The sequence below is a fragment of the Leiobunum rupestre genome, chromosome 4 (genome assembly GCF_980474605.1).
Source record: "Leiobunum rupestre chromosome 4, qqLeiRupe1.1.hap1, whole genome shotgun sequence".
Classification (NCBI taxonomy): Eukaryota; Metazoa; Arthropoda; class Arachnida; order Opiliones; family Sclerosomatidae; genus Leiobunum; species Leiobunum rupestre.
The window spans coordinates 20148732-20167554 of record NC_143387.1 but is presented as its reverse complement, the minus strand read 5'-3'; the positions used below and the strand labels follow the sequence as shown (position 1 = coordinate 20167554).

Below are 18823 nucleotides of genomic sequence, written 5' to 3'. Positions count from 1 at the left end.
CCTGTATACTAAACGTAGAAATCAAATAACGGTTCAGCTAACAGATTCTGGTGAGATTAATTATAGCAGATCACTTGTGATAATGAATCAGATACAATTTGAGATCGGATTGTTCGGTGGAGGAAATAAAAGATAAGCCCGATCTGATTTACCGATTATCTTCACATATCTGAAAATTAAGACTTCAATAACCTAAACCGTTGGCGTTCGAAGCACTACATGAGCCCATCCTCTTCGCAATTTACCTTAACGACGTTGGTTCTGGTGTCGTTTCACGACTCTACGTCTACGCTGATAATGTCACTTTGTTCCTATACCGTTTCAGCTACATCGATCACGCCACTCTTCATCAGGATCTAAATGAAATTCGCAACAGGAGTTCCAAAATACCTCTTATCACTAAGTGACCGAGATCAAATAACTCTTAAGTTTTACACCATCCAATCGTGAGATACTCACATCTCCAGGCTCATCTGCCAAGCACTTGGCCACCACCTTCGGCCCCTTCATTGTTGCTCCTTTGCAACGAATTAGTCAGCAGTCAAGACGTATAGCGTGCCAATTCCAAAATACCGCTCAGCAGTCGGGTCAATGTGACATCTATTTTGGTCAAAACAGTACGTACTTCTCACTGACGGTCGCTTAAAAATCAATATTTTGAATAAGTTCAGCTATTTCGGTCCAATTTAAGAATCGTTGAAAACTAGAAAACAGGATTGCCAATATACATCTTAAACAGATTGCACACAATCTATCAATCAACAAACAGCTAGGGTATAAAGTAACATTTTTAATAATATAATAGCGAGCTAGAAAGAACAGTAGGTCCACTTTTCGTTCGTTATCAGAAACCCATGCAAACAGAAAACTCTAAGTACGGTTTTTGTTTCTAGGGAAGTCAGTACCTTAAAGTCTAAGGCCTTCAAGGCCTAAGAAAGTACAGAAATCATTTCGCCAGAAATTTTAATTCGTGCAATCAATGAGATTTACATTTAATTTGAAGTTCTTCTCCATTCATAGTTTTGGTTTATAACAATTTAATCTTTATTCACACAGTCCTGAAAGTAATAAAATTTACAAATTAATTGTATAATCATAAATATTTAATTTGTTTCTTCATACGAGACGTACAGGCACAAATAATAAACTAGGCTAATACCCAATGACATGGCGGAGAAAATTAGTAACAGGTTACACCGAGGGGCTCTTGCGCATCGGTGTGGTTTTAAACCATTTAATTCAGGGACGTTTCGGCTGCTCTAAATCGTAAAACACATTCCTTATGAGCTCTCTACCGACTGGAAAATGAGTAACTCACTTTGCGAATGCGTGTTGGTATCACAAGGAGCTGTCATGTTTAAATATTGATTTATCGTTAGTGCACTTGCGCAGTCGCTGTTCCGACATTTTTCCCGATAGAGGGATACTAAGCGCTTGCTAAGAAATTCAGTGACACCAAAACGTCCCGATATTAATTAGTCCAAGGTCATGTTAAGGCCAACTACATAGTTGTTTGGTGTACTCGGTCTTTTCACTGTAAGTGGGCTTTCCGACAATTAAAAATAGTGTAAGAAACCTAATAACTATGAAGGAACACATCGTCTCCTGCTGCCATGATATTATTCTTTTCTCAGTGGAAACGCCCTTAACATCTGTCTGTATCTTTGTCTGGATAATTCAAAAGACTGATATTGTTCCCGCTCCGTTTGAAAATTTAAAATGTTAAGATATTTTTTTTGCATTCGTTCATAGACTCGATAGAACACGCTTATATGAAGGCCCTAGGTCAGTAAATTCCTAACACATTCCAATCAGAGTTTGAAAAGTATAATAATAATAATAATAATAATCAGCTAGGCTAATACCCAAGGCACCACCTTAGGCCTAAGTCATCAAGCGACTTTTGAAGCCTTTAATTCAGGTGGCCGGAACCACCATTTAATCTTTTCATTGTTTGTTAGTTACTTCTACGTGTTCTTGACGTTTTATAATATTGTTTTCTTACGAAGGTGCTAGGTTCAGTTTTATAAGGATGGATTCCCTTTTCTTTTCACATAAACTAAGCGAATTTACATGTAAGTTTAAGATATGCTTCGAAATTTCTATAATGCAATATTTTGGGTTTAGCAGCTTCCAGGCGTTACCTCCTACGCAAAATGCGAAATTTCTTACCAATACAGGCTTCATAAGTTCCGTTTCTTTGTCTTCATCCAGATTCTAAACAAAAATTTTAAAATAAGCAGGAGTCATTTTCAGATTTTTTCATTTGTTGCGACGATTGAGTAAGGGGCGTTCACAGTAACGCAGTAATGAGGGGGGTGTACAAGGGGTACTAAATGTGACAGGAGGGGAGGGAGTCAGTTTAATGTTAACCCTCCAATCGTTAATATATATCGGAATCAACGTTTCTTAATAGCGCTGGTGTGGAGCACCAACACTTTCAATATTGACCACCCTATTAATAATATAAATAATAATATAATAATAATATAATAATAATACAATAATAATATAATAATAATATAATACTAATATAATAATAATATTATAATATAATAGGCTATTATATAGATTTAGATGTTTTTGGCGCTAGTTAGTGAATTCTTGCTCAAATTGTGACGGGGTCTAAAGAGGTTATATGCCCTTTAAGGAACACTAACATTTTTATACTTGTTTTCTTATTTATAATAGTATGATTAGTTTTCTATAGGTACAAGAATAAATAAATTAGTTTCATTTTGAATGCAATTTAATAATTTTAACGACAGTTGTGCTCTTATAATTTAGGGAGTTGAGTATTTGTTATGGGGTAGGGGTCTTTCCAATATGTAATCTACCGTTTAAAGGTGTGGGAGTGTCGAAAAAGTACTTTATTTTCGTTATGTAATTTGTGAAAAACCCCTAATCAGTAACGATCATCTTAGGTGTAATGGTTTAATTTGGCTTAATTTAAGAAGAAAGTCAAAATCGTGAATTTCCGTTTATTCGACGATCTAATAATTCTGATATGATTTACCTGTTTCTCCGCCTTGTCATCGGTACATTTTTCAAACTGAAATAGACAAACAGAATTAATCAGATGAATATTCTTATATTATCGTGATTGCTTGTTTCGTTAATTCATAAATATTTTCATGATTCCGAAAATTTTATTTTGTCAGCTGTAGGTGGTAGACCCAAACGTTCAAGGAGAAAGTTGTAGAAAATTAAAAATAATTACTTTAGTTGGGTTGAATAAACTATATTTGTCTTTAAAAATAATTTCTGCATATCATTAGAACAGACATACATTTTGGTTCATTTGATTACGAGGCTACTACAAATGTTTTGGTCTCCTTGTATTCATTAATCATTTGTTTACTTCGCAATCTCATATAGCCTTTACAGCCTTCTCATTGAAACGTTTTGTCTATCGCCTAGCCGTGACAAACAAAACATCGTTAAAATATTTGACATTTTCCCAAAACTTTACAAATGAACACAATACTTGTAGTTTTTGTCAGAGCAATTTCAGACACCTTTTATTTTATTTAAATACGTTAAGTTTTCTCCTCGATACGTTGATTTTTATTAAATATGTTTGCGTGATGATTATTTGTTCATTTGATTTTCAAAAACCAACATATTGTTTTAATCTTCACACGAACCTTTATAAATAATGATTTCATTGCGATCAAAGTTCTGTCAAATAATGGTAAAACATTAATTAATTAGTGAGGGACAGGGAAACCCTGCACATGTCACGAAATATGCTATTGTTGGATCAATTATTTATTCTTGTGATTGATTCATTTATTGGTTCATAGAATAATTATTGTTTCGGAGATAAAACTAAGATATATTTTCTTGAATTTTATCACTAACTCTTTAATTATTTTTTTAAGTCTCAAACTTAACGAGATCCATACATTTTGACCGTTTAATTACTAAGCCACATTTTAACCATAGTTTAAGAGATTTTTATTTATATTATTTCTTACAGTTTCAACAACCGTTATTTTTTTAAATAGCTTATTTTGAGATATTAATTAATTGAAAGACAATTTGTGCAAGCTCTTTCTCATCTCTGGTAAGAAACTATTTATTTGAGTATTAATCTAACAATTTCAGGGCGTTGCTGAGGGAGTCCTTACCTCCATCTGGTGTTTGATAGCTTTAACTAACCTTCACAGGGTTTCCCCTTAAGCCATAAAAACTATAATCTTTGAAATTCCCACGTTTAAAATATTTTCTTCGCAACAAACACGTTTATTAGAGTCCCTTTCCCCTTGCCCATCACCAGCACCCCCACTAGAAAATTTCATTTAGAAGGGCCCTCTATGACATAATATGCCACGTGGCCCAAATTTTGCAATTATTAAAATAACGAATTACAGAAAGTATGTTACAAATACGGTTTAATAATGCCACCGTCCACTGCTATACAAATCCGTACGCGATGAAGCATATTCTGGAACGAACCACGGACCATATCTGGAGTAACGAGTTGGAACACTACAATTATTCTCTGGCGCAAGTCGTCTTCGCTAGTGACTGGCGTCTTGTATACTTCCTCCTTGACGAATCCCCACAGGTAAACGTCCAGCGGTGTCAAATCTGGGGACCTAGGAGGCCATCGTACTGGACCATTCTTCCCAATCCAACGCTCAGGCAACTCGGTGTTGAGGTATTGCACGACATGTCGTTCCTGGTAAGGAGGTGCACCGTCATGCAAGAACCAAAGGCGAGGCAGGTTGACTAAAGGTACATCTTCCAATGCTTCTCCTACTTCATTTCGTAGAAACGCCAAGTAGCTCACCCCATTAAGCCGATTCGGAAGTAAAAATGGCCCAATGACGCGATCTCCTAGTAGACCTGCCCAGACGTTCAAACGGAATTGTACTTGATTGTGATGTGGAAATCCCCAGTGCGGATATACATCGCTCTACAAATGGTTATTCTGGCGGTTAAATGGGCCGTCCCTTCCAAAGGAACACTCATCGAACGCCAGGATCAAACGGAGGAAATCTTCGTTGGCACCTGCCATGGTACTGAACCAGTTACCAAAATCCAACCTAAGGCGCTGATAACCATCGTGCAGTGCTTGGTGGAGCGTGGCATGAAATGGGTGAAATTAATAGTGGCTAAGGACACTCCAGACATAACATTTTGACAAGTCCAAATCAGAGCATGCCATTCTTATACTTGCTCGAGGGTAAGTGACAAAGTAGGCGATGCCTGTGTCTTCCATATTAGTGCTATGACGTCCAGGTCCGCGGAATCTGGGATTCATATTGCCGTCTCCTTCGAAGTCAGCAACAGCTCGGAGAATAGTGTGGTGATTTGGTTGACTGTCAGAATTTAACATTTGAAACAACTGACTTGTTAAACGTGCGTTTCGATGACCATCACCGTAGTATAACTCAACCATCCTGGACCGCGGTTCACGAGTATAACGATTCATACTTTTTTTACCGGACTACGTAGAGATAATGTTTTTCAAACAAAGTGGTGGCACTTTAAATACTAAAACGGATCCACATTTTAAACGAATCAGAAGTGCAAAAAAAAAGCTTTCGGAAATTCAGTTGGCATAAATTAGACATTTTGTAGACCCTAAAACCTACTTTTTCTTGTTTAATAAAAAACACAAACTTTTTGTCCATAGAAAACAAACGTGATTTGGCTCAAAACATTTTCATTTTTCACAGACCATCATTACAATAACATGAGGCGTAAAAACATTTGGGTAGTACCAACTTGTTATTTTTCATGACCTATTATTTCAGTGACAAAATGTACGATTTTGACCATACCAACTCCATTAGAGGTTTTCGAGTATGCTCTACAACTTACTCCTTGAAACTTTTCGTCTACCACCTAGCGTTCAAAAACTACGAATTCTAAATCCGTTAATTATTCACTATTTTTCTGACATTCACAAATAACAACGATCTCCACCGAGTGAGTACATACTGAAAATTTCACATTTCTAGAAGGTATAGTGTTTGAGAAAAATGCCTGGGCCGATCAAATGTAGACACCCTGTATATAATTTTCTACATTTTCAAGATTTTTAACAGAAAAATATAAATGAGACATGTAAAGATACCCGATTATATTTTAAAAATTTTGTCCGTCTAATTTGTATTTATCTTTCTTTAACAAAGGGTGTTTCTCGTTCGATTAAGCAGCTGCACCGTGCACGCACTTATCCGTTTCCGGTGTTAGCTTACCTTTTCGAATATTTCCTTGGCTCCGTCTTGGTAGCAGAATTTTGTCGTTAATATGCTGTAGGAGGTGAGTTTGGTGATTCCGACCTCTGTAGCACATCCCTCGTCCAAATCCTTTATCTGTAAATATACAAAAAATAAAGGTTTATTTTTATAATCAGCTTAACTAATGCCCAAGTGAACTACCAACTTGTAAAGCCAATTACAAACTGGGATCGAACCCGGCTCTTCTTAATACTGCGAGGCGAGATTGTTATCTACGTCTGATAGGAAAATTATCACGTCGTTACAAGAGTATTTTATTGAATTTCATCATAGCCAAAAATAGAGCGATATCCTTTGCCCGTACTAAACGTATTGTATCCTTTCTACGATAACTTTGGTGGGAAACCGGATGAACCGGAATCGGATACACTCTTTCCAGTTGCTTACCAGCTTTACCAAAATGACCGTATTTCAAAGTATGCAACATTTTATCTCAAGATGGCACTACTATCCTTCGCTACATTGAGGAGACGTTTTTGGGGAGGATATCGAATAAATATTTGTCTATGGTTTAATTTACTTCGATTAGAAATCCATGGTCGGATATGTAACTTAAGTGAGGATATATCCAAGGACGTATCCAGGATTTTATTTCGGGGGGGGGGGGGGGCGCGGTGGTTCTAACTTCCAACCCCTTTCAGACCTAAAACTAACTTACGGTTTGCACCCACCATTGATATTGATAAGTAATGTTACGTTTCAGGGGTTTTAATCTACAAATCCCCCCTTAAATTCGCCCTTGGTTGTATCTCCACTCTAACAGTCCCGCTAGGGGCTTTTCGACGATAATGTAACCCAAAAATCGAATTCCCCCTCTACCTCGTAACGAAGAGTAACATTTGGAAACCACCGCCTCTAAATTATGTCACACATACTTAACCCCCCAGTTGCGTAGCCAGAAATCCTTCAAGGGAAGGGTTAAAACTTTATAAAATACCTGAGAAGGGGATTAAATTTTAGTACAACCAAAGATACGCCCAAGGGGAGAGGCTCAGTCCGGGAAACCCTCCCCTTGTCTAAGCCACTAAACCCTGGTATTACAATAACACCATGTACCATAAAATTATTAAATTTCTTTCAAAATTGATGTATTTGTTCATTGTTTTAAGTATAGAAAACTAATCATACTATAATAAACAAGTATTAAATTGCTAGTGTACCATAAAATAATTGATAATTTTGGTTCCGGTATAGAATTAAGGTATTTTTATTTCAGCTACCCCTTCCATCACCCCTGTAACGTTCATTAACGCTTGTACACACCCTTCTTACCCTTTACTGTGTTACGTCATATGTGAACCGACCCCAAACTGTTGTCCGCTTAGACTGCTCATGTGAAATACTCTTAAATATTTTAAAGGGAAAGTAACGCAACTTTAATGTAATAGGTGTTTCAAATAAAAAATCGTCAGTCTTTCCGATATGGAGGCGTTATACATAGGGTGACGGGACATACCACTTTATGTAACTATTAAGTCTTTGTATTCTTAAGTGGATAAATGCAAAGGTTCTGCAATTGAAACACGTTTAATATTTCCGAGTGAATTTTTTTAAAGGAAAATATCGAACCCCGCGGGGTAACCCGGTTGTTTTCGTTAGATCAAATTTGCTTATTTTAAAACATAAATCCAAAATGTAAATTTATCCGAAACTTACCAGTTTTGGAGCATTGTCATCGTAGCACTTGTCAAATCTTTCTTTCATACCTTTCTTCTTGAGCAAATCTAACGCAAATCAATTTATGCATAATTAAAACAAATTTCCAAATTTAGAAGTATGGGTTGCAAATTAAATTTAAACTGCTATAATCATTTGAAATACAATTTGGGCAAAGATATTATTACTTGTGAGTAAAATTTCGGATTTAACTGAACAAAGTTTTGTTTATCAGTGTATTTTACCTCGACTGCGAAATATAGAAAATCTATATTTATCTATCAGACTTTTTCGCTTATAACTAATAGAAAAAGTTGCGTGTAAATTTTTCACTTTTCTAAGGTTATTTTTTTATTTCTTTTTTGCAATTTTATAAAGTTTTGAAAAATTTCAATTTTTCTTCAAATGCACACATTTATTTATTTCCGAAAGTCAGCTAGTTTGTCTTCCCATACCACTTGCCTTCGAGCAGCCAAACTTGCCTTGCTGTTATTTCCAATTGGAAAAGTATAGATGAGGTATTATCTACGTCATACTGACTAGTCAATATTAGCTTTTTCAGTTTGCATAATGGCCAACACGTACCGCTAAGCCGACGCTTTGTGAATTATCGGCTGCTTAGCAAACGAAAATACAAAAGTTTACGAGCTTCTCGCGTTGGCCGCTACGTGGCTCCTTTTGAAACGAAAAGACTAAACGAATATGTCCATTATCCCATCCTGAGTTCGACGGAATAGGCAATATCAAATAAATTCCAAATTACCATTAAAAGGACACGTGATGCTTTTTAGATTTTGAAATCGAGACACGTGGATTTAACTATTTTCTTTACTCGTGCAAATATATACTTTAACTACGTGCCTTAAGTAGCTTGGTTTCGAGCTCTTATCTCTTTTCGTATAGACCCAAGGTTCTTACAAGTGGCACTATAGTATAGACCGAGGTATAGACTGTGAGGGTTTTGTTTTGAAAATAAGCTATGCCGTTAGGTGGCTTTCGAAAGACAAAGCTATTTGTTTTTCAAGTTGATGACATCTCTTAGCGAAGCTAGATAGTTACTCCGTGGATAAACCGTAAATTATTCAGAAGTAAAACAACCGTAGACATTAAATGCCGTGGTACCTGGGCTAACCCACGGGGAGGCAGAGGAACGAGAGTCTGACTGGTAAACAAACATGAGGTATTATTAGTTTCCGACACCATTTCCGCGTCACGTCACTTCCACTTCTAGAGGGGAACAAGGACTAAGCACTTCCATGTTTCCCCCCACATTTTTATAAAATTTACCCTCAACCCCAAACTAATGCGAGGGCTTATTATTTTCCATCGATAGATGTGTCATATACATAAAGAGGTTTCTTACCAATGATAAATCGTTGTATATATCTATTTTGAATGCCATCGTTATAGAGGCAACCGATTCCACTGACGGCCCTTGTACGCGCTATGTTTCGCTACTTACCACACAATTCCTTTCTGGTGTCCTCGTAGGTTTCCTCTGGTTCGGCCGCTTTAGTGGCAGCTGTTGGTTTCTGTTCGGTGGCGAAACAACTGGTTACGCTCAAAACCAACAACAGGGCACCGAAAAATTGCAATTTCATTCTGGAAATTTCGCCCGATAAACAATAATTTTAAATGTGGATCTGTTTTCCAGTACGCTAGGCCGAACTGATGAAAAAATCTGATCCGCTGGTTGTTGATTCCACGCAATACAGAACGGAATCGGATGACGAGACCAAATGGAGTACTATTATTTACGACGTATATTATCTTACACGTTTGTTCACCTTTAATTAAAACCGTACATTTGATGGTCGTCGAGTTGAACGGCTGGAAAACGTTAAAGCCGAAATCCATTTAATCATTTGTTCAGTTGTCTTCCCCCCCCCCCCCCCCCGCGAAGGGTGGATTGTGTCTATAAAGAAATATAGAAAGGTTTTACCCTACATAATAGAGACATTTAGAGCGTACACTACAAAAGCCAAAAAAAAACGTTGATCAAATAAGATTTCCTACGACTTAGTGCTTTACCTTTGAAATACTCACAGAAAGCTGAACATATTCGACTTTTGATCTAGAGTTCTAGACGTATATTAGTCTTAAGCGCTTTATTTTGATTTGAATTGAATAATCTAATCGTCAGTTAAATTTTGGTTCATGACACCATTAATTCAATTTATTTAATTTCAAATATTAAAATATGTAAGGTGCTGTTTGTAAAAAATCGAATGGATTAAATTGAAAATTAGTTTTTGTAGTAACCGTATCACAATCTATATGTACAGTGAAGAAGTAATTTTTGTTTGCTTTGAAACAGGTAAGTAAAGATTTCATAATAGCAAGTGATAATTTATGAAAGGTAAAAGTAAAAACCAGTACCGTTTTTGCTATGTCTATCATACAACTGCATTAAAAGGAAAAAAATAACTAAAATTGAGCAATCACTAGCTTTTGAATTTGGTGCGCTTATACTGACAAGGAAACTACACCAAACTCGAAAGGTTAGTATACCTTAATGTAACTTGAAACTAGCTAAATGGAAAAGTTACAATGGGCTTTCATTTTGCCATGGCAACGGAAAATATTTTTGACAACTAAGAATCAGAATTATCCCATTTAAAATAGCATGGAAATTTTGGGGATTTTTTAATTTAACTAATTTAACATTAAAACCCCGAAATCGTTAACTTTTCCGAATTTTATCCAATTCACCCAATTTCATCAGTAATAATTTAATCTTATGTATCAAAAATATATAAATATTGCTCATTAAGCTGTATTAACATTTATCCGACATTATCGAAATTTTCCTTATATATATAAGGAAAATTTCGATAATGTCGGATAAATGTTAATAAATTGAACAATTTAAGTCAAATTGTGTAAATTGAGCAATTTATGTAAAATTGATTAAATATGAGTAAAATTGGGTTAATTGAGCAATATTGCTCAATTAACCCAATTTTACTCATATTTTCCCACTTTTACTTAAATTTACCCAAATATTTATATATATGAAGTTTAGATGTTTCCCAAAAAGAAATGTAAGTTTTAGAATATTTTATAATTCCTGATATTCCCATGGGAAAATTATCATTCTTAGTTGTCAAAAACAATTTCGGTTGCCATGGAAGAACGGAAGCCCATTGTAACTTTTCTCTTTGGCTAGTTTCAAGTTACATGAAAGTCTACTAACACCCAGAGTTTGAGCCAAATCGAAGATACAAACCTCGGGTAGTTTCCTTGTCAGTGAACAAAAAATATAGCGTAGCAGGAAATTATACATGTATACACTTGGAATGGGCTGACCCTGATGAATCCCAAAGAAGATGGCGTGGTGTACAGCGGAGGTTATCTTACATGACGTCCGTGTTCCGTGATAAGCTTAACTCCGCGGCTATTCGGCATTAAGCCTTGGCTCGAATTGTAGTTCGCTTACTTCAGTTACTATTTCTTGCCAATTGCCATCTAACTATATGCATTGATCATTAGTTAGGCCGGTTTCGTGAAGAACTGAAATGTTTGAACGAATCTGGATTTCTTCCGTCCATTTTTCTGTTAACTGAGCACCACTCGTCTCACCCGATGGATTAAATTTCCCGCTGACATCTGAGAGAATGCCCCTCAGCTCCAATCCAAGATGTTAAGTTAAAAGGAATCACTTCTGGACTGCATTGCAAAGGATGATACAATTAGCGAATAAGTAAATTAGTCCATTATGAAAAGGGATAAAAAATCTAAACCCTAAAAAAATTGAAGACATTTAAAAACTTACAAATATCTCGTACCGATAGGTCTTCGAGCAAACAATCCAAGAACTTCGTTCGATGGTCAGCTAATTCTTATTTGCTGATTGGATTGCTCAAAATTCTTAGTTTAATTTGTTTCAATTTCTTTTTTTTATTGATTCGTTTCTTAAGGTTTTAAATAAATTTTTCTCTTAGCTTATCTTGTTCTTACTTTTATATTGTTATTTATTTAATATATGTTTTCCTCTCTAGTTGCTTGCAAAATGTTTTCGAAATAAATATTATTAGCTTAGCTGATTATTAGTAAATTATGACTATTGATTTTTGAATATTTTCTATTATGTGTTGCGCCGTCGTCATCCATAGCAACATCCGCTTCTACGATTAACATAATGTTTTTAAATCGTGTTATAATTTAAAGATTAACAATAGTTCTTTTTATAAAATAACCTTGGACATCTTGTTGAAATGTTGCCTCCCCGCTTCAGCTGTGGATCCGTTTTCCCTCCCACTAAAGAGTTTATGAACTCATTCTTAGGCATTGGCTGAACTATTCCAGGGTAACATTTCAACAAGTTGGGCAAGCGTAAAGACTTTTTATAAAATCAACTATTGGACACCAAAAGAGCCATCTCCATCATGAAATTAACCACAGTTGATTTTTCTCTCTAAGTAAGAGTGCAAAGTCCGTCAATTGTGACACACTTCTAGTTGCGTGTTTGCTCTTATATAACATATACTCAAGAAACGGAAGAAGACATCTACCGACAAGTTAATGAAGCTCCACAGATGTTTTTAATGATAAATGTCAACCGTTTTGGTAGACTTAGGTGTGAAACTTGAGTTTTTTAGTTCGACATGATTAGAAGAATTTATTAAATACAATTATACCAACGCCACTTTTATCATGAAACTGAATCATTAACGCTTTTGGAGAAAATTAATAATTCTTTAGTTGTTGTATGGGAAATTAATATAACCTTCACATTATGAAAAAGTTGTAGTGACGACACAGATTTTTCCGAAGCTGGAACGTGCTTCCCCACATATAGGGGAAAAATCCCCTTTTCGGGGAAAACTGCCCACTGGATCTCGGGAAAAGCAGAAAAAGCCGGGAAAATCAGTTAACTGTTCTATTGTCTATAGAGCTAGAAAACTAGCGATTGACCTGGGCTTTTTTCTTTTGGTAAAGCAAGTTACCAAATTACGAAACTCAAAGCTAACTAGCAATATTATATTTTACATGACTTTGTTCAAAGCTTCGTTCAATCGCGTCCTTTAATCGTCATGTACCCTGGTTTCCCCAAAAAAAAGCTATTTATTTTTTCAGGGAAAATAGAAGTTAACCCTAAAAGTTTCCTGCGTTTACAAAACGTTTTCGGTGCCCGTGGACGTATTTTTAGGCCCCTTTCACGACCTTTAATTAAATTTACGAAACCATAAAAATTTAGAAAGAACCAACTTATTATTTTGAAATAAAATATTAATCCAATTTTGATATACCGTTATTAGAAACTGATGCTTTAAATAGATCAGCAGTAAATACTAATTCCACAAAAAAATTTTATTTATGTTTAGAAAGGTTAACTATGTAAACATACAAATTACAGAATATGAAATCAGGTTCATACAACGTTGATAATACGATTAGAAATCTTTGTCAAGGACAAATCTACTGATCATGTCCAGCGCCACTCTGGGTTGATCGTAAGGTACCATGTGACCGGCGTTTCTGACTAGTACTTGTCTGAAATTACCGGTAGATCTAACGAAACCAGCAACCTCTTGGTCACCAGCAGCTACCTTCCAGATTTTTCTCTCAACCTTCTTGTAAGCGTCGGCGCCTTTCCACTGAACGGTTTGAAGAAAATTGGCCGTGAGCGGGTAAGCGATGATGATGTCCAATTGGCCGGAGTAGATCATGACTTTGTAATTGTCCAGTAACACGCTGACCCACGGTTTCACGGAGTCCATGACGTCATTTAACAAATGTTCTTCGACCGATTGTCCATCGTTGTAAGTCAAGTTTCCGACGTGAATGGCTGCTCTGACTTGGCTCTTGGCCAAATAGTCTCCGTAGTAATCCTGGTCTTCGGGGGAGGACGTCAGCAGGAAGTTGTAGTAGTTGGTCATGCCGGTGCAGTTGGTGAAGTAAGATTTCTCTTTGATGGTGTCTCCATTCAGAAGAATGTCGAAGATTTGGAAAGCGTCTCGGAACTTCTTCTCTTGAATAAATCTAAATTTGTAAAAATAATGATAAGGAAAATATTAATTTTTGGCAAATAGGTTTATCCTAAAACTGTATCCCAAGACCTCAAACAACTTATATCAAACGCGATTCATAATGTAATTATATACTGCCATCTAGGCGCAACAAACACAAGGAGAATGCAGCTAGCCTTTAAACACGCTAACGCAGTGTTGTGTACAACTTTCATTGGACAAGCCTTAACGCCGAAGGTTTTACGGAAAAGGGGAAGCAGTGGCGCAGACAAGGGGACCTTCCGGTTCCAGGTCCCCCCTCCCTTTGGCCTACCTTTGACTGTACTAAATTTCCGCGGGTCCCCTTCTCGACCCCCCTCTTAACATTCACTTACTTCGACCCCCCGTTGACGAATTTCTGGCGCTAGGGAGAAGACAATTTCCGAATTTTCCCCTTCCGACGGCAGCAGGCGCTTAAGTGTCTAAGCAATGAAATTAGTACACACGAAAATGCACGACTTTTAACGGGTTGCGTTCTCCCTTGTGTTTGCTGCTCCTATAGCTTCCATTGATAAAATATAATCGTAGAAACGTGTATATAGTTTACAATTTAGTTTAAAGATTCAATATTTTACGAATAATTATGAATAAGAGCTTTGAAGGCTCTTATTTAATTTATATTAAGATTAATACTAAATATTTTACTAATTATGGGTATAATTACATTAAAAAATATCCTTAAAAGTTTACATTAACGGATAAATGATGGCGTCAAGTGACACCACCGCCATCTCTCGATTCGTTTTTGAACCATTATTTAATGTTGCAGATGATAGATTCCCGATAAAATCGCTAATTACTATGGGGCAATGAACGTAGGAATGGCGCTACGATTAGTTTAGTCGCTATGACCAGGTAGGATTGGCTGAAATAAAAGGCTTTAAAAGTCGTTCGATGACTTAGGCCTAGGGTGGTGCCTTGAGTATTAGCCTAGCTGATTATTAATTGTCAGGGGCTATTTTCATAAGACGGATATAGACATGGGAGTGCTAACTGTCGCTTATGTTTCTTTGAAAAACCACAAAGTTCAAATTGTAATTTGGTAAAAAGCCTCGAATGAACGCGATATCGATAGGATTTTCGTTTGATCTCACCGCAGAGCTTTATTTTGCTCTTTTTGGAAATAGTCCCTCTGGTTTTCGTCAATCAGTCCGATTTGGTAGAGATAGTCGCTGTAGTCGAACTGACTCTGAGGGTCGATGAGGCCGTCCCCGATGGCGATTCCCTTCAAATTGATTTCTTTCGGCTGGTCCGTGTGGATCTTGTACGCAATCGCCGGAACGTACTTTCCTGCGTTAAAAGAGATAACAGTTGTTTCAGCCATAAGTACATAATATCCTATAAGTATGACACTTCCTAAATATTTTTCATACGTATGACACTTCCTAAATATTTTTCATACGTATGACACTTCCTAAATATTTTTCATACGTATGACACTTCCTAAATATTTTTCATAAGTATGACACTCGCAAAATATTTTTCATACGTATAACACTTCCTAAATATTTTTCATACGTATTTCCTAAATATTTTTCATAAGTATGACACTTCCTAAATATTTTTCATAAGTATGACACTTCCTAAATATTTTTCATAAGTATGACACTTATTTTGTAATTTTGATCAACTTGCGATAATATGACAAAATTATCAGGAAAGTCGTGGAAGGAAAAGATAAATAACACCGCCATATTTTGAAACTTATTTTGGCAACCAAGGCCTAGAAATATAATAAAAGCCCTTCTGTTATAAATGTAACATGGGGTTCTTGTTTTAGGCCTAATAGGAAAATCTATCTTTAACTATGCTTCCATTAGCTCTCCTACCAAAGATAATATGAACTCATTCTGAGGCTTTAACTGAACTACTTCGTTGTACCGTATAACAAGTTGAGCAATCTCCATGGACTTAATGTTTTCGCCTATTCCGCCATACACAGCATCCTTCGTTGCTCGTAGGAGCAGCTTATGCTTTCCTGCAACACCCGGATAAAGTTTTGGGGAATATAGAATTTTCATACGAAAGCATGAGCCACTAGCTCCCCTTATCAGTACCGAATTTGTAACCTCTGACTCCTTCGTTCCTACTACCATATGTAACATAATACCTCAAAAGTATGCCATAAAAGCATTTTCTTTAATGAAACCTTGTTCACGGGATATGACATAATTTTCGTCTCATCAGGTTCCGGGACGAATAACGCGTCATCAGCTGTTCTGATGGGAAACGGAAGTTAGTGAAGCGGCTTTTGAATTCCTGCCGCGTTTCTTGACAATCTACAGTTTAGCTCGTGCCTCGATCGCGATGACGTTTTTTCGTTTCTATGGTAACTTTTTCAATAGCCCAAGTATTATAAGAATATTTTGCAATTTTAAGCCCGCTTATTGTATGATCCATGTGAAACCAGGTCTCATTGAAATTTTTTCTATGGAAAATGTTACACAAAGGCATACTTATGAATAATTATGTTACATTAATTTTAATAATTAATGTATTTTATATCCTAGACGCACTAAGCGACGGTGGATGAAAACATATATTATAGCAGTTATCTTTATTTTAATATTTTAGTGTATTTTCGAGATAAAGCTCTTCCTAACCTGGTGAAGTTGAACTTCACTATTATATAAAATAAATCAATTTGGTGGACTACATACTTTTGGTCCTCACAGCCATAGACAGCTTATATATAGTGACAGTCGCAATATAATGTAAATTCTGACAGTAAGTACATAATTTAAAATTTTGTAATATTAACAATCCCCAGCTTTAGGAATCTAACCCTTGAAACCTTTAGACAGGCCCGGCGTTACGAGGTGTGGCGCCCTAGGCAACAAGATATGAAATAGGGGCCCAAAAAGTGTTTTACACTGAAAGCGAGGCCCCGGAAAACACTGTGAAGCGCGGGACCCTAGGCAGTCGCCTCGCTTGCCTTGCCCTAACGCCGGCCCTGCCTTTAGAGATAATTGTATTTTATATCCTAGACGCACTGCGACGGGGGATGAAAATGTAACAAGGTAACATTTGGTGTTAGGTCTCGAGGGGGCTTCTAAAAGGAAGGGGGTGCGAAACGAGCCCCCAAATCACACGCCGCCTTTGGCTCTCAAGTAGTCAAAACTCTCCTCTCTTTACATCAATAATAAATAAATAATAATGAAATGTTCACCAGCATAAGATTCTCCGGTAACGTAAAAATCATTTTTCTGGTACTCTGAGAAAATGGTGAAGAATTGCTTTAAGCATTCCAGGAGGTCTCTGGCGACGTCTTGTTCGTTGGTGGCGAAACCGGTGTCCGCGTCGGTGAAGCTGAAGCCAGTGCCGACGGGGTTGTCGATGTAGATGACGGAGAATTGAGACGTCCAAGCGTACTTTCTGGGAATGGCTTTCAGATCTTTGGTGATTACTAAAGGACCGTTCTCGGCGAACAGACCGAAAAGGGAGGAGCCTCCGGGACCACCTTGAAGCCAAAGCAAAACGGGTGCTTTGTCCGCTCCTGACTGCAAAGATACGACAGTGCACTATGAGTCGTTATGTCACGATTGTGTCAGTTTAAAATAAAATCTACCCAGACTGCGTTATCTGACTGTCAAACTGTCAGGCGGCTCTTCGCTCTTTATCTTGGCTAGCGTATGTCCTTGACTACCAGCTATCTCTCTTAAAAAGTAAGAACTTATATCTAAGATGGAATCTACTAAGAGGGAAATGTGACATGAAACTTTCAGGTTTAAAATCTGCTGCGCTGTAATTCTATTTTCGTTCAAAGAGTAGTCAAAATAAAGGAAAAATGTCGATCGCATCAAACATACGCATGATTAAAATTAAAGGTCAAATTTACATATTTCGGTAACTAAAATACGTATTTTGGAAGGTGAACTCACAACGGCTGGAAAGAACCAGAAGAACATGTTGCTGTTGTACTTTTTGTTGACGGTGAGGTAACCAGAGTAGCTGGTCAGTTGAGGCGCGTCGGGTAACGGTCCTACTTGACTCAACTGCTTCGCCAGGTCCAACTTTCCGGCTTCGATGAGGGGGGTGAGGAACAAGGGCTGACCAGGATCACCTCCATCTTTTACGTGCTTGGGTGATTTTGGAAGGTTATGTCCAAAGAGAGCCGAGGAATGTTGAACTTGGCCCAGGGACACCAAGCAAAACAAAGCCGCGAAAGCTAGAGCGGATCGAGCCATGATGCGCGAAAAATCGTTCCTCGAGTGACTACTTTAATTTCTCGGAGTCATCATCTCTTTTGTATTACTGGGACAATCAACTTATCGAGATAAAAATATCGAGATTCGGTGCTATCTCGATTAGGCTTCTATTGTAACTATTATGTGATTGTTTTCGGCTACATACACTCGATTCGAGTGCCAGAACTATTTGAGTGGGTTAGATCGACGATGACATTTCAAAAATAATCAGAATATGTATTTCCAATTTAAATAATAGTCTAGTTCTTTCAATCAATCAGGTTTAAAATCTGCTGCGTTGTGATTCTATTTTCGTTGAAAAAATAGTCAAAATAAAGGAATAATGTCGATGGCATAAGTCAACACGATATCTTCGGCATCAAACTAACATTAATGCTGTTATACTATTTTATCCTACAGTAAATAAAATTGTAAACACTTATTGTCTTATGCGATGCCTCTTCAATATTGCTCTAAGGGTTTAACTTTTTGGTCCCTTTTCATTATGGACTAATCTACATATTCGCGTATTTTTTATCACTCTGTGCAATTAAGACCCTAAGTGCTTCTTATTTACTTAACATTTCGTATATATTATCATCCAACACTATCCAACTTTTTCGGCTTTCCATTGCTACGCAACGCGTTTAAAAAAATTTATATTTAGGTATATTTTTCTTTTTTGTGTAATAGTTGCCAGCCAGATTTCCTG

General features: G+C 36.8%; 2 protein-coding genes across 2 annotated transcripts; both read right to left on the bottom strand.

Annotated features, from left to right (window-relative positions):
• Nucleotides 1-1006: 1006 nt before the first annotated feature.
• LOC149946587 (uncharacterized) lies at nucleotides 1007-9514 on the bottom strand. The gene is made up of 6 exons (XM_090170825.1): nucleotides 9376-9514; nucleotides 7914-7981; nucleotides 6216-6332; nucleotides 3017-3052; nucleotides 2173-2217; nucleotides 1007-1058 (listed from the first exon to the last, which is right to left on the bottom strand). Exons 1-6 carry the CDS (start codon nucleotides 9512-9514, stop codon nucleotides 1038-1040), a joined length of 426 nt encoding a protein of 141 aa, XP_090026951.1. The 3' UTR covers nucleotides 1007-1037.
• Nucleotides 9515-13205: 3691 nt separating this feature from the next.
• Nucleotides 13206-18156, bottom strand: LOC149946586 (putative serine carboxypeptidase CPVL). The gene is made up of 4 exons (XM_090171260.1): nucleotides 17806-18156; nucleotides 17094-17424; nucleotides 15019-15214; nucleotides 13206-13898 (listed from the first exon to the last, which is right to left on the bottom strand). The coding sequence occupies exons 1-4, from the start codon at nucleotides 18109-18111 to the stop codon at nucleotides 13310-13312; spliced, it is 1422 nt and encodes a 473-aa protein (XP_090027386.1). The 5' UTR covers nucleotides 18112-18156; the 3' UTR covers nucleotides 13206-13309.
• Nucleotides 18157-18823: the final 667 nt, after the last annotated feature.